The following is a 27,669-nucleotide window of genomic DNA, read 5'->3' as shown; positions in this document are numbered from 1 at the left end:
ACAGGCCACAGACTGGTGGTGGGAACAGCAGTAATACCAGTACGAGTAGGGCCAACCGAAGCAGCGTAGCAAGAACAGGCCACAGACTGGTGGTGGGAACAGCAGTAATACCAGTACGAGTGGGGCCAACAGAAGCAGCGGTATGATTATCGCAATACTGACACACATCCTCAAAAGAAAAGAAAACTCTATTTCAGCTTTAGAATAACGCAATAAACCAAAAAGAGATAAAAAGGAATTTCACACGCGGAATTAATAATAACTGTACACTAGGAGCTTAGGTGCGATATGAACGTGGAATCCGGCGCCTAGACAAATCCCAAATAATTGGACAAACCTGTGTACGTTATGTTCAGAACAATGGTAAAGTTAACCCTGTGTTTAATTGTGTAATTAGTCTCTACGCCATGAAGGCATATGGGGAGCGGAGATAATGCGCCATCATTATTGACCTCGGCACAAGATGGAGGTGAGTGGTAAGCTTCACGCCCCTGCCGCTTTACCCCCGGGATAGGATCCCTACCACCCAACGGACAGGACGCCGGGTGAACGCTAAGAACCCTTGCCGAGAATCGAAAGGCGGTTGCCCAGCCCGCCGCCTAGTCGCTACACCGAAAGACCTATCCCAGATCCATTGTTCAGAATAATATAATGTGTACATACATTTGTGGAAGAGGTATAATACGATCTCCGTTGTTTTATGTAACAACAAATTTGTCTCAGAGTTAAGGCTGGGATATCTTAGAGCCGACAACACTGTTACCTGTTCTTTGACGTGACACGAATTCCGAAAGACACTCGAATGATGTGTCGCCATGTTTGGTAATGCACGTGCTGCCACCTAGTATGGCGCCGTGCTATTTGCACGTGCAAACAACACATCGCTCTACTGGGGCGATACAGTGTTCAGCGGGACTGAACTTCATGACTAAATCACAACCGCACAGCCTGCCCTGGAATATGGGCAACTTAAACTACTCGTAGACTCTGTGGTTCAAATACTAACAAAAATTTCCACATTTTCTGCCGTAAATAACCGTATTATTAAATGGTAAACTGGTTGACATACATTAAGCACTGCCGATATGCATGCTTAACACAACCTTGTTTGTTTTTATATCTCGACCCTGCTACTTTGATAAGAAAACAAAGGCCGACAGTTTTACTGCTGACTGTGTTTAGCAACACTTGCACTGAAATAACGACACAACCCAATGACAAATAGTACTCCTTGAAACTTCGCTTTAGCGCATCTATTTCGATTTTACGGATACCAAATAGGCTACTTCACTTTATGAGCGTAAGAACTGTAAAACAGAGTTCCACTGTGGTCTTTCAAGGCATCATCCAGTCTCTCTCAAGTAAGTAATGGGAAAAAGTGGAATCAAAGGTAAGTATCCTCAATGCAAAATAAGAATCTGTCACTGGGATCCCGTGAAAAAAAAAAAATATGCAAAAGTCCCTCCTCTTCCTGAACTGAAGATTAAATACAAATGTATTGACAAAAGTTTATATTTAAAGTAATGCAAAGAACTGTTAAGTATGCTTATACGCAAATAACAGAAGGAAATCGAATCGGGTCCACGGTATGGATCATTCTTAGAACAGGTCTAACGGATAATTCCCTGTTATACAGACTATGAAGTTCATCACAGTGTTCATACAAAACCTGTCTTCCTACTGTCCTGAGATATTTCAATCTAGTTCGTATCTTAGACATATTCTTTATGACAAACCTACGTTTAAACATCCTTTGTTTATGAATTACTACCTGAAGAGGTTTCTTCACATAAGTGTACGGTAAATCTAAGTCTAAGGTTTCCCGCTCGGTATGCATTTCTTAGTTATCGCATCTTTGGTACTGTTCTTCAAACATCCCACTTATTTAAATATGACATGTGCCAAAGAAACTTTTCCAATCGAACACCATAGAGCCACTAAGGAAAACTATGTAAATCAGAGATGAATATAGCATGTCCTTGGTAAATCGGTCTAACTGTAATGATAATTATTATCAAACAGGGCGTTCAGGCTGTAGCTTTCAAGTACACTATGCTTCGCTTCACGGAAATTCTCTGATAAATGATAACACACACAGCGATAACACTAATTGATAATTCACAACTGTCTTTCTTAAATTACATTATGCAGGTTGCCTTGAAGTAAAATACACGGCTACTGCAGGCGGGGACCGTGTAGGAGCCACTGAAGAGTTCAGCGAGTTACAGCCGGCAATAGGGGGCTGGGGCCAGCGTGTCGCCACAATGTGGAGCCAGTATGCACCAGCGCCTTTCAGAAAAGCATCGTCAGACCCTACCTATAATTCTGTTAGCTTCTCGGAAAACAGGCACTCATTTCAAGAAGTGATTTAATGTCCACTCTATACTGAATATTCAACTTGAAAGTACAGAGAAGAAAATTGCTGCTTAAATTAATCAGTAGCATGGCATAAACCTCTGCCAAGCGCTACAATAAGACAGGAGGTCAGAGAAGTGAGTAGAGATGACAGAGGAAGCAGTCGTGGACTATTTAAAGTAACTATCCTATGTCAATGAGTGAGCCTGAGTGTCTGGAAAGCCGGCTACAGCCATTACTTCAGCCTATCATCTGCATAAGAACAAGATGTATCCTTTATATCGCAATATTCATGTGCAAACAGAATTTCTGGAATTTTATAAATAATTGTTACACATCCTCGGTTCTCCACAAACCTGAGTTCGTACATATAACTTTCTTAATTTGTCTTGTCACCAGTGGCGGCTCGTAGCTAAAATTAGTGGGGGTGCTGCTCCAGAAGCGCACAGTTGCATACAAAGATTTGGCTACTGACATTAAGCTAAGGATTATATATTGTACTGTACAAGTATAAAGAAAGAATTAAAGAAAAAAGGACCATTATATAAATGTTATCGATAGTATCAAGTGGAAATTGGGGGTGCTGCGGTTCCGCAGTGCCTATACACGGGCCGCCCCTGCTTGTCACTTACCCAAATAAATGTATGTTATTGTGGATTATCCAGATAAATGTAAATAGGGGAAAAACAGAAAATTCCATTCTTAGCCTACTGTAATGGTGACGTATCGGAGTACAAAGGAAAAACTACGCCGCCTCTGTTCCCTTAAATATAGAAAATGTCGAAATATCAGAGCCATTGTACAATTAATGTCCTCCTACATCGCTGATACAAACCAAATAAGCCAAGCAATCTCCATATTCTGTAGTCCTTACTTCAGGCCTTTATGACGTGCAATCGCTCGAAGGAATGCAAACTGTCCGACAGAATGATGAAGTGATAACATTTACAAATATTATGAACAAGTTTCTGTGTTCTGCACTGGAACAGAAATTGTGTCTGTAGCAGCTAACAAGAACCACAAACAGCAACATTAAAATGTCTTCGTAATTCGATCGTTTGATCTTCCGAATGCTAAACGTCGCTTACAGCAATATCTGAAGTTTTAAATTAAAGATTAAGACATTAACTGAGGCAAAACTCCGCTACGACGCCAACATAAACGTCAGACGGAAATAGTAAAGGCCGATTTTCCACGTGAAGTCAAGAAGAAATGTTCCGATAAACTCGGAACTTCTCACTGTTGCTAACAGAGAATATACAAACCCGTCTTCATAACACAGTGCTCGACAGCCTACACAACAAACGCGGTGGATATGGTGGTGCCAAAAAATGTCAGACAGTAAGGCTAGGAACACACACGGCGACATCGGTCGTACAACGTCCGTACGGTTCATGTCGCATCAAGTAGTAGAATATAAAGTGCAGCTTTCATACGTGACGACATGCGACATCTACCGTACGACAGTCGGAAAGGAAAGAAATGTATTTGGTCGCTCTAGTGTGAAAAGGACGTCGATGGCAAAAAAATCGTACGACATTTTTCCGTACGACTGATGTCGCTGTGTGTTCCTAGCCTAAAGAGTAAGAGAGATGTTCATGTCAGAGAAACACCTCAGATGCAAGGGTTGAGACTTGTATTTTACAGAAAAAACATTATTACCCCTCCCACAAATATATTTGTATACACTACATGTGCTCCATGCTTCAAACTGTTTTAAGTAATTCGTCAGTTAAAAGTATAGGCCTAAAGATATTGTATTCTATTGCACTGCATTTCATCTACACATCTCTTTGGATGAGAGACTGGCCAATCCGAAGATCTCTCAACTGACTAGGCCATTCCAGCAGTATGAGTATATTTATGTTGTTACCGGACTTGAACCAACGACCTCAGTATTTCAGGAGTTCAAAACGCTGCACGACACTGGGATTGACCCGTCACCCACTAATATTTAAGACGTCACTCAGGAAATAATTTCCCCAAAATTTAAAGACAACAGGATATTGGTATGTATGTTTTGAAGTTTTCACTGTGTGACTATGAAGAATGCCGTCCTCTGGGATGTGGCGCCGAGTAGATCTTGTGTAGTAGATCTTAACCGACGTTTCGGAGGAACGTAACACTTCCATCTTCAGGATATAAGAAATTTGCAAGCGATGAACCAGCGTGAGCAGGTGGATACAGTCTGACTGCAGCCACTTGCTCACGCTGGCTACTCGCTCGCAGATTTCTCCACCGTGAAGATAGAGACGATACGTTCCTCCGAAACGTCGGTCCACAATATCTACAAGACGCCACATACCAGAAGACGACATTCTTCGGGATATTTGTAATTCGTGTGATCTATGATTAAACTTGAGTTTTGTGTCAGCGTGAAGTACATGCGGCTAAGCATTAACACCGACTATTTTAGGAATAATCAGAAAAAAAAATAAGTTTCAAAACAGCATTCCCCTTCGAAAATTTATTGTATTACATTTTATGTATTTTAGCACCATAAGATTACAAACGAAATACTCAAAACTACAATTTGTGCACACTAATTCAAAATTCGCGCCACAGCAACCACGATGACGACGAAAACGACGACAATGATACTCTCGTGTTAGTACCCGTGACGCATATACGTGAAAATATTCGCAGCGCGATACTTATTATGGTATTACCGTAAGCCGTGAATATACTATTTGAGTTCTTTCATGGTGACCAGGAACCGATCTACAATAAAATACTACTGTGACGATTTCAAGCTGTAGAGATATGCTTCGTGTCAAGCCAACGACACAACTAAATTACCCAGAATTCGTGCGTTTAGTATGACTTAAGCTTACATCTAAATAAACTGTATATTTCTTGAAGTCAGGGAAAGAGAAATTGAAGAACACAAGAAGAGACTATAAATCTCTCTATATAATAAAATCGTTATGTTGATTTTTAGAATTATGGCAGCATGGGCCGCCGACAGTGCACAGCACGTGCTACTTTCCACTTGTACTGAGTCTGCCAGCAGAAAACAGTCATTTACTGTCACTTTCAAGAAATGTGCTTCCTTCAAACCTGAATTTTGCATTCTTCCAATAGGGGATGTTATAACTGTACTGTGTAATCTTGAGGCTGAGCATTCACCAATATAAAGCACTTCTTATTCTATAACTGGACAAAGTCGTGTCACTAAGCGAACGAGAACACTAATCCAGCTACATTTCATCTACAGACATAAATGTGTAGTCCTTGCCGGTACTGTTTAAATGAATTTAAAAGCAGTTCTGTGTTATACCAACTTCACTTTAATCCCGTTCAATTTAGGTCTCACATTCTGACAGACAAAAAGTTGGACTTTTCGGCTCTGATGTTTTGCTGGAGAAAAAAATTAAAGTTATAGTCAAACGTGATGACGTTCAGAACAAAACACAGCAAGCCCATATTTTCTTCCCTCGTCTGTAATAAGAAGTTTGATAATACCGACATGTTGCGGAGCTTCTTAAAATTCTTGGAAAATGGGGGAAGAGCAGTATCTAAGACATTTTAACAGGAGTGCAAACTTTCCGTCAGGTAGGCTCAAGTCAGTTGAAGGCAGTGTTATTTACACATACCGTGTTATCTTTAATATAATAACTGACAGAAAAATATAGGTTATATTCGTCATCCTGTGAATGTAGTGCATTGTGAAACTAACCCCATCATAACACAGTAACAATAATGTCCAGCAGCTCCGAAAATTCTAATCGTTTATGTAACGCAATATAAACTTCCCTGCAGCAACAACCTGAAGTTCTCTCAGTGCTTAAGCACCACACCGTAAAGACGTCTGGAGGAGTGGAGGTAAAATTCCATCACTCTTAAATTAGGCATTACATGGAGAACGGTACCAGGTGGTTAGAAGGTTCTGAGCCCTGGGCCTGACTGCAGAATTTGGATAAGAGAAAGAAACTGAACCCCGGATGTAAAGTCCGTAGTCATCATTTTATTTCTTTAAACATTCGTCAGCAATATTGCACAATTTTAAAAGTTAGAAATCACAGTTTAGTCCGTCTGTCCCACCTCATTTCTCCCAAAATGCGCATTGTTCAAAGGAACTCATAAAAACAAAAGATTTTCCTCCTACAAAGACAAGCGCGGGTAAAATGTTCGTTTCGCTATTAAGTTAACGGTTTCGAGTCCTAGCCGAATATTCCCACGACTTCCTCCTTAAGAAAAGCAGTGGGATCAAGGCAATAGGAAAGTAAACTTCTCACGTTTTATAGTAACCATGGTAACGCGACGCGATTACATTACATTATGGCGGGACGTACAGTACGACGTTCCTAAATCCGCAGTGCGAATGTTTCTGCACTGGAAGGTCTGGCTCAAGACCTTAAACGAGAAACGACAGCTTTAACTTTATTTTTATCATGAAAAGGGGCCTCTTTTATTTACTAAGCGTCGGGCTGCATGAGTAGCGGTGTTGCCATTCAAAATGCCGTGTGTTTTAACCGGGCTCTTCATTACAGAGTTCACCGATTTTCAGTATAGCTTCCAGCACTGCACATTTTCTCTAAACTGTCAACCAGTTCGTTAGTTATGGAAGTGTACCGACTGTTTCCATTTTTTTATGAAAACACAGGTGATATTATTTTGTTCCGTGCTCAAAGGTACAGGGAAGCAGGGATAGCGTACTCGGTATAGCGAAACGCTACGGGCTGGACGACCAATGGAGTCGGAGTTCGAGACACGGTAGGATCAAGAATTTTCTCTACGTCTTTCAAACCGACTCTGGGACCCATCCATCCCTTCTATCCAAAGAGTACCGGGGGCTCTTTCCCAGGGAGTACAGCGGCCGGGACGTGAAGCTGGCCAGTCACCTCCAATTAGTGCCGAGATGAAGAAAATGTGGATCTACACATCCACTCCCCCCATGCGCCTTCATGGAACAGTGCTTAATTAGTTAAGTACAGGACAACTTTACCTTTTTACCTCTACCCAGAGGTACAGACTTCCCTGCGTGTGGATCCAGTTCCGAGATCCACTGGTATTTACATGGATTATTCGTTACAGAACCGATCTAGTTTAATCGCCTGTTTCGCTTGGCATTCATTCTAGCTTATCCGTATCTTTTATTACCGCCCATTTACATTGAAAGGTTTTCGATGCTAGGACAGTACTAGACCTGCTATTATTCACGGCATAAGTAGCGCAGCCTATAGAATCCAAAAACCAAACAGTTACATTTAAATTAAATATACTGCATTATATATATATATATCATAATATTAAGAGTAAGGTAAAGCTAGCCCTCTAACAGGCCGTGGAGGCCAATAAGGTTGTGAGACATCGAGGCTCTCACGTTTTCTAGACAGATGTCGGTGAGGTTATCAGCCTCATGTGCCGGCCGCCCTTTACTCCCCAGGAAGATTCCTGGCACTCGCTTCTGTTAGAGGCTGAGTCGACCCCTGGGTCATAGTACGCATGGAAGGGTTAAGTCAATTAAGAAATCCATGGATGTCATCATGAATCGAACCCGCGACCTTCCGGCTTGCACATGTCAGAGTTTTCTTTCACTATCAGAGTGAACTTGCAGAAGACCTCTCTCAAGGTAAAGTAGATATGAGACAGTACAACAGTTATCGATATATTTGGTTGCTCGCAGATGCTCCTTTATCTACAAGGCATACGACTGTCCCTATGCCCCTTACATTTCGTGTGCCTGCCGACCTGAAGATTAGAAAAAATGAACATCCCGTAGGATTCGGAAATTTGCTACTGTTTACTGAGAAAGTGGATGAGCAACAGAAAACGAAACAGCTCTCAGACAGCTGTAGTGTTCGGATCTCATAAAAATAGCCGTGCTTCGGTAACGGTGACTTCAGTCTTTTACACAGCCAGCCCAAATTAGATTCAATGGTCATTCGTGTCTCTTGAGGCGCGTCCACATTACTCGTGCTCGTGTGACTCGCTATGCTCGCGAGTAATGTGGACGATATGACAAATCACGAGACAAGCAAATTTTAAATTGTTAATTAAAAATCTATAGCCAATATATTAAAATACGACTACAGTCCATACACACTACGAGTAAATATACGGATCCTCACGCGCCGAAACCTGGCGAGCAACTGCAGTAGTGTGGACGAAGATTTACGAGCACAAGTAAAAGCCAGACGAGTCTCCCGACGAGCACACGCCTGGCGAGCATGAGCACGAACACGAGTACGTGGCGCCTTTAGATTGAAGTTCATCCCTAGTACAACGCGTCAAACAAGGCAAACTTTGGGCAGTATCCGAAAGCACTTAATGGACAACATCGGCCTCAGAAACGTTAGAGACAAACACCAAAACACAAAGGAAAGAGGTTGCAGATTGCACACGTAACAAAACAACGGGCTTACGAATATAAAAACAGGTTGTCGCATTAAACATCTGAAGTAAAGGATACAGACCATAACAAGTGGACCTCGCCCTTGGTGAGGTGTAATAAGAATTTTACAAAATTTAAAATAAATTGCAATATATTTTATTGATTTAAATTAAGTGAACTACAGCGTGTGCTATTTTAGCGCACACCAATTGACTACGAATATGACGTTTCAAACCATGAAGCGCGCAGTCGCATATGGGACGAATGGACAATATTAGTTCAGTGTAGCAGTTTTAGCATATTAAGACACCTGAAGATGGACATTTAAGGGCCGCAACATGTATCGAATGTGAGAATATAAGGAAGAAGGAACAATTTGTTGCATTCCTGACGGACTGCGTAGTACAATGAATAGTAGAGTAGACAGAAATTAAATGGTGATATATTGGGTTTTTGGGCTTTATCCATCGTCCTGGTTTTTAAGATAACTAATAAAAACACGACGTTTCGGAAACTGTATCGTCCAGTGATTGAGGCTAGCTCTTTCTAACGGACCCAACAGAATAGGTGTTTTCCTTCACCTGAGGACGGAAACAGATCCAGTTTCCGAAACGTCGTGTTTTTATTAGTTATCTTAAAAACCAGGACGATGGATAAAGTCCAAAAACCCAATATATCAGTGTGTTATACACCACTGTCAGAATCCTATAGTAACTACTTAGAAATTAAATGGGCCTACTATGGAGAACTCTTCATCTACAGAGAAACATCTATGCAAGCTACTTCTACCAATTCAATTAATTTACAAATTAATTTCTGCGAATCTTGTCATAGCGAGAACGCATTTGTAACAAATATTTCAATCATGACTCCTGGTAAATTTATTTCATGTCAAGAAGTTCCAACTGAACAAACAAGTCAAAGTCAATATAAAGCAATTAGCAACACATAACTTTTAAATAGCTTGAAATTTCGATTCTAAATTTAAAGAACTTTTAAACAGCTTGAAATTTCGATTCTAAATTTAAAGAATACAAGATGTTACGTTCATGTTAATTGCTCTGAAGGAAAAATATTGAAGAGAACTGGCCAATCTCTTCTGCCAGAAAGAAAGTTTTCCTTATATCTAGCAGCAAAACTCGGTAAGATAAGTGGATTTTCCCTATCAGTAAAATGGAAATTCATGAAGTTCATATTTCTCTTTAGGCCTATACTCATCTCCCCAACAATGTCATTAACTGTCAAATAATGAAACGCAACAAATCAAAACAATATGCCTATCTTCCTGTGGGTTTTCTAGCATTCTCAAGAAAACGACAATTCCAACAATATTCGGCTGATAATACCGAATCCTATGTGGACAACTGGAAGGATCTATGCCTACAGATATCCTGTTTCTGTCCGTTAAATCCAGTAACACAGCGCCAAGTTCTGTTATTATAAGTTATTTGAAAACAGCTTCGTCTGAAATCGTTTGGAGAAAAAATTGTTAGTACAAGTTTCCTAGTATAGACAACACGGTCTCTCTGGCCATTTTTACATCTTAATAGAAGTGAACTGGTCATACTTAAAAGAATCGCCCATTGCACAGTAGCAATTAAAACGCGCAAGGAGTTATTTGAAAGGAAGGTACAGTTTCTAAATTCGCTAGTCATCTGGATCTGGAATACCATTTGTGGCAAGGAAACTTAATCAGCCTTTCAGAACAGAACCTGATGGGAAATGTTGGTTTCGAGATCTCGAAGTTTTACGGCATTCTGCAATAATCTTTTTCTGAAACTATCGAAAACAATTATGTGTAACTTTGTAATTTACACCTCGAATATAAAGAAAGTATGTTATGTGAATGCTTAGAGTTTTCCGAATCGAGCAATACAATTTTAATATTAGGCTTTTATAACAGAAACTTAATAATAATACGATTACAGATTCCCATTTTTCGTCCCTGCAAATATCCCTGTCGAATACCTTCCTTACTTACTCATGGAGATGAGCCCTTCTGGAGGAGCCGCCAATTCTGAATCTACGTAAGAATTTCCCAGCATTTTATAGACCCGAAGGTTCATTACCGTGTTCACAAGAGCCATCCACTGGTCCCTATCCTGAGCCAGATCTATCCAATCCATACAATCCCATTCTATCTCTCTAAGATCCATTCTAATATTGTCCACCCACCTACGCCTTGGTCTTCCCTGTAGTCTCTTTCCTTCTGGCTTTTCCACCAATATCCTATACGCATTCCTCGTCTCCCCCATTCGTGCTACATGACCTGCCCACCTCATCCTCCTTTACTTTATCATTCTAATTATACTTGGAGAAGAGTACAAGTTATGAAGCTCCTCATTATGCAGTTTTCTCCAACCTCCTATGACTTCATCTCTCTTCGGTTCAAATATTCTCCTCAACACTCTGTTTTCAAACACCCCCAGTCTGTGTTCCTCCCTTAGTGTCAGAGACCAAGTTTCACACCTATACAGAACCACAGGCAAAATTATAGTTTTGTATATTCTAATTTTTATGTTTTTGGACAACAGACGAGAAGACAAAAGGTTCTGGACTGAATGGTTGCAAGCACTACCCGACTTCAATCGCCTCTTAATTTCCTCCTGAATCAGGTTTCGATCGAATACCGGGAAATCCTCAACGTTAAGAGCAATTATGTATATCATGCGGGGAAAATATAACTGATACAATACATGGTAAATACATGCGATGTGAACGTTTCCTTATACTGAATAAGATTTGAACTGACGCTAGAGGGCCATCTTCAGCCATAGGCTAGTTTCGTGAACGTGCAACCACACCAATCCACAAGTCCCTTCAATCTGTAATTATTACAATGATGCGCAGAGTTCGAATAGCGACAAGTAACCAACTGACTAGAACCGAACTGCTTCCAGAGGAATACAAGAGAGTAACATATTCTCACAGTACTGTTACTGCTATTCTGCTCCGGAAATCCCCCGTTTTCCCGTCAATACTTACCGCGCTATTTGACCTAAGCCTCACGGTTTTGCCAAGCATACTTGAGATCGATTCTCGAAGCTCAGTACCTTCCTTATACTCCTAGATACTTTATCTGGCAACAATAAACCCATCAACATATAACCACGTGGTCATTAAACACGCAATCTATCCAGTCTGTTACGTTACCGAAGAGAGATTCGTATCTTGTTTTACCGATTGCTTTCAACGAATTATGAAGTTTATATTAAACTATTAAGAGCCGGGATAGCGTAGTCGGTACAGCGATTGGCTACCAGCTGGATGACTAAGAGGTCGGAGTTCGAGTCCTGGTAAGTTCAAGAATTTTCTTCTCCACGTCGTCCGGACCGGATCTGGGGTCCACCCAACCTACTATCCAATGGGTACCGGAGGCTCTTTCCCCGTGGGTAAGGCGGCCAGAGTGTGGAGCTGACAACTCACCTCCAGCTGGTGCCGAGGTCAAGAAAATGTGGCTCTATACATCCACTCCCCCATACGCCTACATGACGTAGTAATTAATTAAGCATAGGGACAACTTTTAGATTTTTTTTACCTTATATTAAAAATTTATTGCCTGAATTCCTAGAGGTGACATTTTTCTCGTATTTGGAGGGAATGCATATGATCCATTTTCATGCTGTTAATCTGGGCTTCACGGTGTCTTCTAATGGAGCACTCTCCTCGCTCACGTGACGGCATTACGATCAACTTTGCCAAAAAAAAAAAAAAGAACCCGTTCACAATCTACACCAGACAATTCACAACAATCACTATTAGCCTTCAAGAACAACAGTGAAACGTTTAGAGAATGCAACTGAAACACACACTCACCTCTAGGTCTACTGAATGACTTCATAGTCTTAATTCCCATAACTGCGTAACTATCCCAGTCTATATACATGTGTAGTGGTGATATTGGTGACTAGAAGAAATGGGATGTTAAACACTTTCCATCACAACTACTCTTCATTGTTTCTCGTCAACAACAACAACCACTTGCAACAACATAAACCATTATAGTGAACATTCAATTGGTGGCTCGGCCAATGAGATCTGATGGTAATAAACACATGGAGATCACAGATAATTTCAATTTTACTAACACTGAGATCGTGGCAAATGTACTGAACTGTGTTCTTACGTGATTACCACATTTCTAACAACATAGCTAACATTCAGTACGTATATATATATGTAAGATTGTTCAACACGCAACTTCGATTAGACAGTCAAAACATATCTGTAGATAAATTCATGATTCGTTTAAATGTCTTTACAAATAGTCCACAAGTAACACGACTATAAAGAACATTCAGAACACTCGTCTATCGCTTTATCCCATTCTGATGTCTTCAGCCTCTTAGGGTAAAGCTTTTTCATAAACTCCACACAGGTAAAATTGGGCGTTTTGGAGAAACGCTCAACGAATAGTAGAGTTCACGTTCATTGCAGCGGCAGTCTCCATGTCACTATAATGCTGATCTCGCCCGATAGATGACGACACTGAGACATGGGTGACACCTGTTGACGATGGGTCCTGCGCCCAGGATCACCCTTGTAATCTGCACGGAGCAGGACTCTGTACAAGACTAATGATTGCTTGCAACCCATGCCACAGCAGCTACACACCCCGTCCCCTCCCCCTGCCGCCAAGCCACAGCAACAACTCTGGTACTTTCAGTCGGGCTACTCACACACTCAGCCAGTTTATGAATGAATAGTCTCGCAACAGGGTCTCTACTACATGGTTCCGCTAGGCCTCGCCCGCAGGGGAACCCGGTTTTCTTACAGGGTTCACTTTTTCATCTTCCTTCTACCCCCTCACCCCTCAACAAAACATCATTTTACACACAGCCAACAGTATATAACAAGGTGGTACATGGAAGACAGGCATAAACAAAATTAAACTGGTCACAGTAAGTGAATTCGACTTTCTATGATCTGTATATCGCCACACCAGCCGATCATAAATTTAAACTTAGCTCAGTTAAAGCTATTACATTAAGTTTCAACAGAGGGAATGAACATTCCACTCATCGGAAATTGATGAGGAATGCTGTTTTCCACAGGAGAGAGGACCCGGGACTAGGAGACTAGGACAAGGAACGGGAGTTACATCATTTCTAAGAGGAGCCTGATTTAAACCGAAATGGAAGTACTCAGCACTAGTAGTAATAGTAGTAGTAGTAACAGTAATGGTATGAAGAAAGCAGTCTTCTGGGATTTGGCACCGTGTATATGTGGTGTTAACCGACGTTTCGGTGACACAGTCTGCTTTTACCGGTTCTCACGGTCTCTTCGCTTGCAGATTTCTTATATTTTTTCTTCTACCCTGAAGATGGAGGCGATACGTTCCTCCGAAACGTCGGTTAACACCACATATACACGGTGCCAAATCCCAGAAGACTGCTTTCTTCATAGTCACCGCCGTGAAAGCCTCAAATCTTACAACAGTAATGGTAGCTTATTCGGTTCTTTAATCAAGCCTAACATCTATTTGGGATGCAGGAAAACGTTAACGCAATAAAACACAGAGAGCGGCTATTTGGAATGCGTTCATGAAGTAAGGTATAAGGCCTACTAGCCAAAGAACTCATTTTACGCAGTGACTTAGAAAATATACACAATAAACTTCTCGAAGGAAATATGATTGAAATGATAACCTGTTACTTCAACTTCTTAAATTAATTATACCTGTGGGAAAAGAACAGAAGAGGCGGCTGTACTTAGGACCTGACCATGAACCTGCGAGTGTCGGGTGCTCAGACCTGTATGCGTGAACAGATCTTAATGCAGCCGCTGAGAAAGGCATTTGCACACGCATTCTGCCTATGGCGGTGCCTCGACATTATGATGGTTTGTTCAATGGACATCAGTAAATGTTTCTACCCTCATATTCCCCAACACGCAATGCAATCTATTCCGTATCATTCAGCCTAATAAAGCATACTGGTTTTTCATAACTACTTACTCTGAAAGTATTTCCCATAAATTTACGGTATTTAATGTTCTAACTGCTAAAGTAATATGGCAGGCCGGGATAGCGCAGTCGGTATAGCGACTAGCTTCTGGCTGAACGACCGAGGGGCCAGTGTGCGAGTCCCGGTGAGGTCAATAATTTTCACTTCTCTATGTCGTTCAAACGGGCTCTGAGGTCCACCCAACCTCTTATCCAATGGGTACTGGGGGCTCTTTTCCCCGGGGGTAAAGCGACCGGGACGTGAAGCTGACGGCTCACCTCCAACTAGTGCAGAGGTCAAGAAAACGTGGGTTTATACATCCACTCCCCTATACGCCTTCATGGTGTAGTGCTTAGTTACGCACAGGAACGAATTTGCCTTACCTTAAAGTAAAACGAGTCGTGGATGAACGTAAAGAACGTCCATACACGGAATTCAGCTGGTACAAGCGACAAGGGGTAGGACTAGGCCTAACAAACTCCTCACCGACACAAAGTCGTATGTTATGATATGTTCCACCTGACGAGCCAGGCATTTGGGCTGATTCCTTGGCGTGACATAATATCCACCAAACCCTGACCGTGATCTAGCTTGTAGATTGAAGAAAAGGCGAAGCTGAAGAGCGTTATCGTCTGAAATATTATGCCGTGTAGTTCGGTAGTCTGTCCATCTTCAGGGTCACAGGCCAAAACTCTGTTTACTGCCTGCTTCTTAATGCTTTCTTCCTTGGATGCTGAAGATGGAGGAACTTGTTCCGAACTACAAAGAGTCACATCTCAGAACAGAGTACTCTTCATAGTCACCACTATGAGAACCTCAGCTCCAGGGAAAGGCAAAATGGTTCTTGTAAGGTAAGTTCGGGTACATGTCTTTAGTCAGCAACAGTGGTGGCACTGCAGTCGCCGCTGTCAGATGCAGCGTTTCTCTGAACTCTTAGACAGAATATTTAAGGAAAATTGCTGTACAGATAGAAGAGCGTATTTGAATGATACTTTTCTTTTTGTTATGAGGCTTATGTTTTAAGATAAGCTTAAAAAGGAAGATTTTTTAAAATTCCTAGATGTTCACATCGCAGTTTAGGCAGACATGCCATACTAAATTTCAGTTTCTTGCTGTTAGTGAGGTCAAAAGCGTACTCCCTTATTCTGGGCGGCAAATCTATTATTACAAGACCAGTCGTTGTTACATATCAATGAACCACGGCTGAGCGATTAGGCCCATTTTGGGAAACAAAGTTGAACTGTTTCAAGTTAAGTTCCCAGGAACAGGCCTACTTAGATTCAATACAATGGAGCAGCTTTGGATAAGAATAACGTTCTTTATAGCTTTCCGAGAAGGCAGAAACACTAGGCAGGCAGGAGACCTTTGCCAAGCACCACGAACATGCCTGTGTCGCAGGATAATTGCTGGGGATATTACCACGGAGCTTATATATATATACCATGAGGCTCGGGAATTGATTCAGCTGGCTTGGGGTTCAGTAACAAAATGCTGATGCCGATAATAAATTTTTCGATTTCAAGAAAAATTAAGGAATTTCTTGATCGTCTTAGAGGCTACCAGCTTATCAAGAAGAATTGCCCTCCACAGAGGTGGTTAATGGCCGGTCACGGTAGCCGAGCGGTCTAAGGCATGCACTATCTTCTCTCGCTTGGAAGCCGGGATCGTGAGTTCGAATCCCACTCAGGGCATGGATGTTTGTGTGCGTTTTTCTGTGTTTGTCTACAGGTAGAGGCCTTGCGACGAGCTGATCACCCGCCCAAGGAGTCCTACCGAATGTGTATGATCTAGTAAACCGAAGTGAAACGGAGTGTTTCATGAAGGTAGGCCTAGGCCCAAATCGGGACTGTAGCGCCACAGGGTGGGGGGGGGAAAGAGGTGGTTAATGGGGCTATAGCAGGGGCACAGTCGCCAATTACACAGCTCAATTGGCGAGTGTCAGAAACAGAACCATAGTTAAAGAGACAACATGGGTTCAAGAATTCCACTACTGAAATGACAGTGCAGCAACCATCGTGAGCCCAAGGAATTACGTTCCTGAATAGAGCACTGACTGGCAAAACCGTGTCTGGTAACATGAAGGAAGGTCTTATGGGAAAACGTGGGTTTAGAGACGTGCAACCGCTGTTTCGGGAGGCCGCGCCATAGCTCAAGCGGTTAGTCGCTGGCTTCCCACCGCCGCGGACCGGGTTCCAGCCGGGGTCTGGTCAAGTGGGATTTGTGGTGGACAAAGTGGCGCTTTGGCGGGCTTTCTCCAAGTACTTCGGTTTCCACTGCCAATCTTCATTCCACCAAATTCTCCATCATCATAATCACCCGGGTCAGGATACAATACGCCAATCAGTGGCCGCCGTGCCGCGTGGACCCACTTGGACTCCACCCCCCACTAAGCGAATTAAAAAGAAACACTGTTTCAGTGCGGGAAAATTATGGTATGAGACCACTTGGAAGACCTAAGAACAGAAGCGACAATAATATTAAAATGAATCACATGAAAAAGTGTGATGACGTGGACTGGATTCAAATGGTTATTTTAGCCCTGCTGCAGCATATATAGATATCCTGGTGCTGGGAATCACAGTCCTTCCCCCTCCCCGTTCTGTAAAAATTAAATAACTGCGGATACATAAAACAGTATACCGCGTGCGGCGAGGGACTGTTACAGTAGAGCAGTCCCTTGTGCCGGTGTTCCTCTCACGTAGGGCAACGAGGAAGGGAAAGACTGGAGAGAGGAGGCGTGAGAACCGGAGAGATGACCTGCGTCCGGTGCAGTTCGTCCCACTCAATAAAGCACCTGGTGGTCCCTTTATAACTTCCAAAAACCAACAATCAGCACGGTAATAAATACGTAATAGAATTCAGTCTTAACAGCCCACACTATGTCAGGCAAAAGCGGAGGTCTCTGATCTCGCGGTGGCTTCCAAAGCCAAATTAATGCACTGATGCATTCTGATGCTAATCATGTAAAGTAAGTTACTATCCCACCTGCCTACGTAACTTCCGCGTCATATTTCTCGATTTCGTCACTAAGAAAAAAAAACTGATACTGACGTTTTCATAGATTGTTAAAGTTTCGGATGAACATACTCCATACATCTTCAGGGTAAAGCTCTATCCTCGCTTCCATCATGAAGAATGAGACATTGTCTTTCTCCGAAACGTTGCTAACCACTAACCAAACCATTCATCCCAATGTTGGGCCCTGACCGCTTTTATTTTTCAGTTTCGTACGCTACTCACCGGAAGGTCGCGGGTTCGATTCCCGATGTCATGGGATTTTTCAAATGACCTAATCATTCCAGCCGCGCTATGGCTCTGGGGTCGACTCAGCATCTAACATAAATGAGTATCATGAATCTTCCAGGGCGTAGAGGACGGCCGACGCGTAAGGCTGACAATCTTACCGCTATCTGTGAGCCGACTGTCTAGAAAATGTGGGAGCCTCGACGTCTCACAGACCACTGGGCCTCCATGGCCTAAGACAGAGACAGCATTACCTGTTTTATATACAATCGGTTGGACTCCTTTGACGAGCGATCAGCCCGTCGCAAGGCCACTACCTACAGAACAACACAAACACAGAATGAACGCACACAGACACCCATGCCTTGAGTGGGATTCGAACCCACGATCCCAGTGTTTTGAGTGGGTGAAGTCAGTTGGCGTCTTAGACCGCGGGGCCACTGTGATCGGCGCCTACCAGACAATACGGTGACATAACCCAGACGACCACGATACGATCTTCAGTGCCATGACAATCTCGACTCTCATAGGTCTTTAAACGAGAAAGTCGTTAAGGTCCCCGAGTATTCATGCGCAATATGGGGGTTCCCGCTAGAATCCCGGATAGCGAACCGAAATCCTAACAGTTATTTCGTAATTTACTTCAGTCCTTCAACATAAATTCTTAACACTGCCTTCAAACTTGCAGAGGTTCATTCCTTCAATTATAGTCACATTCAACAGCGGACCAAACAGCGTATATAAAACAGCACTGAATACAGGCCGCACCCATCCAATAATATACAAATTAAAAAAAAAAAAACAGGAAAGCTTCCTTGGCCTCTGTTCATTCAAGGTACCAATCAGCGATGAAACACCAGACTTAAAAAACCGAAGGTGTAATAATGTGCTGCCTCATCTGCACTACTCTACAGCTGAGATGACGGTGACAGGTGAGTATGAAGCAATGGCAGAGTGCTGATGAGCAGGGGAACACCGAAGGAAACAGAACCATACCTGAGACAGCGGTGACAGGTGAGTAAGAAGCAATGGCAGAGTGCTGATGAGCAGGGGAACACCGAAGGAAACAGAACCATACCTGAGACAGCGGTGACAGGTGAGTAAGAAGCAATGGCAGAGTGCTGATGAGCAGGGGAACACCGAAGGAAACAGAACCATACCTGAGACAGCGGTGACAGGTGAGTAAGAAGCAATGGCAGAGTGCTGATGAGCAGGGGAACACCGAAGGAAACAGAACCATACCTGAGACAGCGGTGACAGGTGAGTAAGAAGCAATGGCAGAGTGCTGATGAGCAGGGGAACACCGAAGGAAACAGAACCATACCTGAGACAGCGGTGACAGGTGAGTAAGAAGCAATGGCAGAGTGCTGATGAGCAGGGGAACACCGAAGGAAACAGAACCATACCTGAGACAGCGGTGACAGGTGAGTAAGAAGCAATGGCAGAGTGCTGATGAGCAGGGGAACACCGAAGGAAACAGAACCATACCTGAGACAGCGGTGACAGGTGAGTAAGAAGCAATGGCAGAGTGCTGATGAGCAGGGGAACACCGAAGGAAACAGAACCATACCTGAGACAGCGGTGACAGGTGAGTAAGAAGCAATGGCAGAGTGCTGATGAGCAGGGGAACACCGAAGGAAACAGAACCATACCTGAGACAGCGGTGACAGGTGAGTAAGAAGCAATGGCAGAGTGCTGATGAGCAGGGGAACACCGAAGGAAACAGAACCATACCTGAGACAGCGGTGACAGGTGAGTAAGAAGCAATGGCAGAGTGCTGATGAGCAGGGGAACACCGAAGGAAACAGAACCATACCTGAGACAGCGGTGACAGGTGAGTAAGAAGCAATGGCAGAGTGCTGATGAGCAGGGGAACACCGAAGGAAACAGAACCATACCTGAGACAGCGGTGACAGGTGAGTAAGAAGCAATGGCAGAGTGCTGATGAGCAGGGGAACACCGAAGGAAACAGAACCATACCTGAGACAGCGGTGACAGGTGAGTAAGAAGCAATGGCAGAGTGCTGATGAGCAGGGGAACACCGAAGGAAACAGAACCATACCTGAGACAGCGGTGACAGGTGAGTAAGAAGCAATGGCAGAGTGCTGATGAGCAGGGGAACACCGAAGGAAACAGAACCATACCTGAGACAGCGGTGACAGGTGAGTAAGAAGCAATGGCAGAGTGCTGATGAGCAGGGGAACACCGAAGGAAACAGAACCATACCTGAGACAGCGGTGACAGGTGAGTAAGAAGCAATGGCAGAGTGCTGATGAGCAGGGGAACACCGAAGGAAACAGAACCATACCTGAGACAGCGGTGACAGGTGAGTAAGAAGCAATGGCAGAGTGCTGATGAGCAGGGGAACACCGAAGGAAACAGAACCATACCTGAGACAGCGGTGACAGGTGAGTAAGAAGCAATGGCAGAGTGCTGATGAGCAGGGGAACACCGAAGGAAACAGAACCATACCTGAGACAGCGGTGACAGGTGAGTAAGAAGCAATGGCAGAGTGCTGATGAGCAGGGGAACACCGAAGGAAACAGAACCATACCTGAGACAGCGGTGACAGGTGAGTAAGAAGCAATGGCAGAGTGCTGATGAGCAGGGGAACACCGAAGGAAACAGAACCATACCTGAGACAGCGGTGACAGGTGAGTAAGAAGCAATGGCAGAGTGCTGATGAGCAGGGGAACACCGAAGGAAACAGAACCATACCTGAGACAGCGGTGACAGGTGAGTAAGAAGCAATGGCAGAGTGCTGATGAGCAGGGGAACACCGAAGGAAACAGAACCATACCTGAGACAGCGGTGACAGGTGAGTAAGAAGCAATGGCAGAGTGCTGATGAGCAGGGGAACACCGAAGGAAACAGAACCATACCTGAGACAGCGGTGACAGGTGAGTAAGAAGCAATGGCAGAGTGCTGATGAGCAGGGGAACACCGAAGGAAACAGAACCATACCTGAGACAGCGGTGACAGGTGAGTAAGAAGCAATGGCAGAGTGCTGATGAGCAGGGGAACACCGAAGGAAACAGAACCATACCTGAGACAGCGGTGACAGGTGAGTAAGAAGCAATGGCAGAGTGCTGATGAGCAGGGGAACACCGAAGGAAACAGAACCATACCTGAGACAGCGGTGACAGGTGAGTAAGAAGCAATGGCAGAGTGCTGATGAGCAGGGGAACACCGAAGGAAACAGAACCATACCTGAGACAGCGGTGACAGGTGAGTAAGAAGCAATGGCAGAGTGCTGATGAGCAGGGGAACACCGAAGGAAACAGAACCATACCTGAGACAGCGGTGACAGGTGAGTATGAAGCAATGGCAGAGTGCTGATGAGCAGTGGAACATCGAAGGTAACAGAAGGAAACCCTACTCTAGTAATATTTCGTCCGCCACGAATCTCACATGAAATCATGCAGAACTAAACTCCAATTCTGAATATGAAGAACATAAAGGGACCGGACGTACGCCATTATACCCGGCAACCCGTCAGCAAATTGTAGCAATGTCGTATACAGATAATCTTTCTGTCGTACAGAATTAGCCAGCGATGCTAAATTAAAGCAGAGAGAACATAATTAACCGATATGTGGCAGAAGTACCGCAACTCCGTCCTCAAACGCAAACATCACAGCCATTTTTTTTTCCTTGGCACTACAGCCCCAATTTGGGCCTAGGCCTACCTCCATGAAGCTCTCCGTTCACTTCGGTTTTTCTACGTCTTACACATTCGGTAGGACTCCTTGGGCAGGTGATCAGCTCGTCGCAAGGCCTCTACCTGTATACAAACACAGAGAAACGCACACAAACATCCATGCCCTGAATGGGATTCGAACCCACGATCCCGGCTTCCGAGAGAACGAAGACAGTACATGCCTTAGACCGCTCGGCTACCGTGACCGGCCTCACAGCCAGCAACATTTTGCCAACTGGGCCGCTATTTCTTGTTGTAACGAAGCTTTCTTAACTGCATCTGTTACACGCCGAGATACACTGTCGAGGGATTGGGAACCAAGCCCTGAAAGTCCCGAAACGAAACAAGAGCCATGACTTAAGACCACAATTCTCAGAAATTCATATTATGCGGACACCTGTAGCTACGAAAAAGAAGTGCGCTGTTAAGCAAAACAATCATGGGTTTTTTATACTGAACAGCGAAAAATACGCACAATAAATAGTAACATAAAACATTCTTCATGGTATTTCTGGTTCCCACCCATCATTCACTTTCATAATCAATGTATGTGAATACAAGTAAGGCATTATAATTAAATGCAAAACATTTCTTGTCAGGATTCCTAATGGCGTCAGCTGTCAAACGCCGGAAAGAAACGTCATTTTTTCTGCTGCACGTCTTCAAAAGGCTTGCTGAACAGCACAACTGTAAGGCTGCAGAAACAAAGCGAAACCTCTATACTCTAACCTCTTCTACTACATTGCAAAGCGGCTTCTTCTGGTTTTGCAGATAAGGATCCTGCTTCCATTTCATAAATTGCATACGGTGTCTAATTTTCTGTGGTGGACAATATTTTATCACTACTTCCTCTCTTCCGATGTTATGAATCCATGAACTAACAAGTCCTCTTCGACGACTACCGCCTTATCGTGATGAGGTGGTTTGCGTGCCCCAAGGACCCAAAGAGCTATGCTGACTGGAGTACAGAGACACCCGTGCCAGACAGGTGAAAGTGTAGGAGCCAGACAAAGTGAAGCCCCTGGTCCTCCAGGTTGGAGGGTGGGGCTAACGACCTCAGCTTAGAAAAATTAACTGTTACGAAACCATAGGGGAGGCCAAGACCCATGTGAGGTTGTAGCGCCGGTAAAGAAAAAGAAGACATAACAAATGGGTCCATCACAAGTGACAGACCGCAGCTTGAAGTATACTGAACTACGAGTATAAACACACTGTATAGTCTGCTAAGGTAATTTTCTTCAGATAACGATTTCAAAAAATAATAATCTTTCACGTGAGATTCATCTTCCTTTTGTAAACTTTCTTACTGCTGTCTTTAAGCACATGTAAACACACTCAGACAAAACTAGACGCCACTCAAAAAGAGACCACCATATATCAACAACAACACAGCTGTGAAACGCTGATACGCCATCAGCATCAAATCATACTACGGTTTCTGTCCATTGCCGCCACGGCAAGCACACGGTGGGGAGTAAGCGAACTTTATTGTCAGGGCAAGTAATGATAGGTTTGCCTCTTTCAGCTAAAGGCATGTTTACTGGACCATTACTTCTGATCGAAAGAGTCTTATGTATATTGAACCTTCACAAACGTATTCGAACAGTCAAAGGAGTTACAGAATACGCGGCAGTCTTGATGCTGTTCTCCAGCTACACAAATGTTCCTAGAGAAGTCGTAAGCGAAGGTCTCCTCTGACTCCACTAACACCTAGAAATCCTGCCTCATGCCTCTTCCATTCTTTTTTCATTTCTGGAACAATTACAATCCAAAATCAATTCGCGGAATACGTATCTACATAAGAAATTACCGATAGAAAAATCGTCTGTTAATTTTATTGCTTATAGTCTGCATCGACCATTACCACTATTAACGGTAACCTACACTGCAATTAATGTCAATTATATTACATTTAAGATGATGAAAGCCTACTGATCGCAAGCTCCTATTTGACATTCCAATCATTGCAAAAACATTAGATTAGACAATTCGGATGGAACATTTAAGGCAAATTCCGCGAGCATGATTCTACATGCAAACAAAACAAAAAACAAACGCCGTGGATTTAGTCCGTAAGTGAACTATACCGACCGAGCGACCGCCGCTTGTCGGCGAAGTTAGTACCAACTTTAGCGGATATAGGGTGTCGGGGGGTCAGTGCAACGAATCCCCACGGTCGTTAATTTCGGTTTTCTAGACTGAAGCCGCTATTTCCTTGAAATATCTCAATTATCCTCCGGGGCTGAGTGGACCCCGTTCAAGACCCACTACTTCTAAGAAAATCTGGTAGCGCCGGGGATCGAACCGGACCTCTGGATCTGTAGCCCGGAACTCTGACCACTAGACCAAAAAGGCGATCAGATGTAAATGCAACAGAAATCAAACCAAAAGAAACCCATATAAAGCTATGTACCTGCATAATTTATATATCCAAGGACTGTGGAACGAACACTGGAGCCCGCAAACCTCGCTGAAATATGTATAATGAGGGTACGTAACCTATAATTGTTGTATACCTAAACACATTCAATTGGCTCATTACCTTTACGTCACGGGATTAGTAGCACTAATACAAAACGACCGGCTCTATGTAAGAAACCTTAATCAAAGAGGACTCATTCAAGAATCAAGACCAATAGCATGTGTTTAGTTGTCTTAAGAAATGAAGTACAACTCACTCACTCACTCATGGAGCTGAGCCCTTCTTGAGAAGCCACCAATTCTGCAGCTTCCCAGCATTTTATGGAACCCGAAGGTTCACTGCCGTGTTCACAAGAGCCCTCAACTGGTCCTTATCCTGAGCCAAATCAATCCATTCCATCTCTCTTGAGATCCATTTTAATATTGTCCACCCACCTATGCCTCGGTCTTCCCAGTGGTCTCCTCCTTCCCGGCTTGAAGCACAACTACGTTTTACTAATTCTCTGTTTAGTTTTAGGATCAAGATAACACACCAGAACTCATCACTCTGTCTCAGTACCCTTTATACACAGTTCCGCTCGAAAGCCTAGCTTCTCGTCACCCAAAGGACTTGTCTACATTGTAAACATAATGATAATTGCGAAATATCCGCTCAGTAGTTCCAAGAAGTAGCGAGGGGCTTTCCGGGACATTCGATATCTCACACGCTCAAATAGTGGACAGTAAACTGCTTCCTAGGCTCCATTCTCTGTGCCTCTGCTACAGAATTCATTAATTCCGCTGAAGGGATCGAAAGCTCTGACGCAGATACAGACGCCAGCTTTACAGCCCTTATATTTAACTTACAGGAGAGGAGGATACAGTCACGCAACAAGTGTGAAAGTTACTAAAATATACGAGCAAACAGAAAGTAAAGACGAACAAGTACATCTGCGGTTTCCGAGTGAGATGATACGTCACGCCGTCTTCTGGGATGTGGTGCCGTGTAGATCTTGTGTTAACCGACGCTTCGAAGGAACGTATCGTCCCAATCTTCAGGGTATAAGAAATCGGCGAGCGAGGAACCAGCGTCAGCCGAACGTCACTCAACACCACATCTACACGGTGTCACACCACAGAAGACGGTGGTCTTCATAGTCACCGCCGTGAAAACCTAAAACCTTACAAGATATGCCTTCTTGGTTGAACCTGGGTTTCTCAAAGCTGCGGCTAAGAAGAGTTCTATCTGTTTGGAATATAGCACCGTGTATTCCGGAAAAAGTCTGCCGACGTTTAGGAGGAACACGTCTCCTCCACCTACTGAAACGAAGGACGAGCAAAGCAAGAAACTAGCACAGCATGAGCTTCTCGACGCTAATTTCTTGCTTGGCTTGCTCTTCGACCCCGAAGATGAAGGCGATACATTCGTCTGAAACAGTCGGTTGACTTTCACCGGACTACACGGCGTTACATCCCTGTAATAAAATTGTTATCTTCTCTGTTTCGCTTGAATAGTGTGTGGCACATTTCCACAATCTTACAGTTGCACCCAACTCTTGCGATGAGCGGCCTAAAGACCCTAGTTTAGTAACCAGCACAACAAAAGAGCGGATGTTGCTGCAGGTTTCAATTAATTCATATCACTAACATATCTTATCATATCTTAACTCTGTGAAGCCTGAAATTCATGTAATGTTTACGAATTTTCTACCTCGCAGAAAACAACGCTTCTCCAATACAATCAATCGCTTGATGCTGTTTCTGGAAACAATCGCTCTTTATTCTCAGAATGGTAAGAAATACACAATTACACTGTACGGACTAAACGCTGACTTTTTAAATATTATAGCAGCTGCGACAGCTTAACAGATATAGCGAAGGGCTACGGGCCGGGGTTCGATTCCCGGCAGGGGCAAGATTTTTCTCTTGTTCATATTGTCCAGACCGGCTCTGGGCCCACTCAGACGCCTGGATGATGGGTACCGAGGGCTCTTTCCCCGGGTAGTAAAGCGGCCGGGGCGTGAAGCTGATCACTCACCCTAAACTAGTGCCGAGATCAAGAATGGTGGAGTTATACGTTCACTCCTCCACACGTCTTCATTGACTGGTGTCCAATTAATTAGGCTCAGGGCCAACTTTACCTTAAAGACGGTAGTTAAGGTATCACTTAAAGGTTTCATTATCTTACCATAGTGTGTGAAGCTTCGATAGATCTATTCCTGCCAAAAATGTAATTCCGACCTACAAAACGCACCCAGGCACCCTGCAGAATGTGGGGAACTGTACCATGGCATTAGGGGGGTGAACACCGACCGGAAGTCGCGGGGGTGGGTTCCCCTTATAACCCCCCTCCCTTCCATCAGACCGGAAACTCAACTGGGACACCCTTCAGCGAGGCTAGATGCTTTTTTTCAAATGGAACAGAGGAAGAGAAAGAAAGTGAGTGAAATGACAGAGACAAGAAGTGGGGTCTAGCCTTGAGCGCCTGGCATACGCCTGAGGCAGTAGAAAGCACAAGGCTCTTTCATTCCGCAGTTTCATTTCCACTATTCTTTAGCATGCAAACGGACATGAACATAAATTTTGCTTACCTGCACCTATTTAACTCGGTGGAGCAGACACTAATAGTAGTTCAGTCAAGAAATTTCCCGCCTCTTATAGAGCCCCAAAGGTACAGTACAGTAGTAACAACATGCCCCTCACTGATCCCTATCTACAACCAAATTAATTTCCACTACTATCTACCATCCTACTTCTTTAACGCCGATTTTAATGATATCTCCCCGTCTACGTCTGTATCTTTCAAGCAGCCTCTTGTCTTCACAAGTTTCGACCAAGATGCTGTATGCATTTCTCGTGTATCCTCTGCGTGTTAAATGCGTTGTCCACCCATCACATCCCCTCTCAAATCACTGTCCTAATGATACCTGGCTATCCGACGGTCTAAGGCATGTACTGCCCTCGCTGGCTAGGGAGCTGGGATCGCGGGATCGAATCCCACAAAAGGCATGGATGTTTGGTATGTGTATGCGTTTATTCTATTTGTGTTGTCCTGCGTTTAGGTAGAGGCCTTGCGACGACCTGATCACTCGTCCAAGGAGTCCTACAGTATGTAAAATGACGAAACTGAAACTCAGAAGCCAGGGTCCGAAGGGGCTGTAGAGACAGAACGAAAAAAAAAAAATCTGGTAAATATTATAAATTAAGCTCCTCATGAATTTTATCTCCAGCTTCCTGTTACTTCCCGAGGTCTGGAATATTCCCGTAACTGCTCCTGAATTTTTAATATGAATATCATGTTGGGCACCGTTCACTGCTCACCGTAGAGACTACAGCTTTCCATTGTGTCAGACTGCAAAGGACCCATACCGCCCTTACACCTCACAAAATCGGAAGGACTTTCAGAACTTTGCGAATATGAAACATAGCTCAAACAACTGACAGTGTCAATCAATCACATAATGATCAACTCAGCTCTTCAGAAAATCGCTCACAAACTATGTTCTTCTTTTAGGTTTGAACCCGAATCCACTAACATAATAATATAGTACAATTATAATCTAATTATTGAGAGCCTCAAGATTTTAGATGGGGAATATAAACCTGGTTTATAATTAAAATTAGGTGATGAATATCTTAGTTTGATAAACATTTTACAGCGTTACATCACACACAAAGGTCTACATACC

The 27,669-nt window shown here is 43.6% G+C and overlaps 1 protein-coding gene across 7 annotated transcripts in view; it reads right to left on the bottom strand.

Moving 5' to 3' along the window:
* LOC111863372 (protein C-ets-1) overlaps positions 1-27,669 on the bottom strand; it is a 492,047-nt gene that overhangs the window by 163,442 nt on the left and 300,936 nt on the right. Inside the window, exon 1 of one of the 7 annotated variants that reach the window (XM_023849638.2) lies at positions 12,509-13,278. The exons of the other annotated variants lie outside the window; for them this stretch is intronic. Within the exon in view, the coding sequence (XP_023705406.1) occupies positions 12,509-12,578 (70 nt within the window). The 5' untranslated portion in view covers positions 12,579-13,278. Of the gene's footprint in view, positions 1-12,508; positions 13,279-27,669 lie in introns of those variants that run through there. 7 annotated transcript variants of the gene reach the window in all.

This window comes from Cryptotermes secundus, unplaced genomic scaffold (assembly GCF_002891405.2).
Source record: "Cryptotermes secundus unplaced genomic scaffold, Csec_1.0 scaffold568, whole genome shotgun sequence".
In the NCBI taxonomy this organism is placed as follows: domain Eukaryota; kingdom Metazoa; phylum Arthropoda; class Insecta; order Blattodea; family Kalotermitidae; genus Cryptotermes; species Cryptotermes secundus.
Note: the sequence above shows the minus strand (reverse complement) of the source record. Positions and strands in the feature narration are given on the sequence as shown.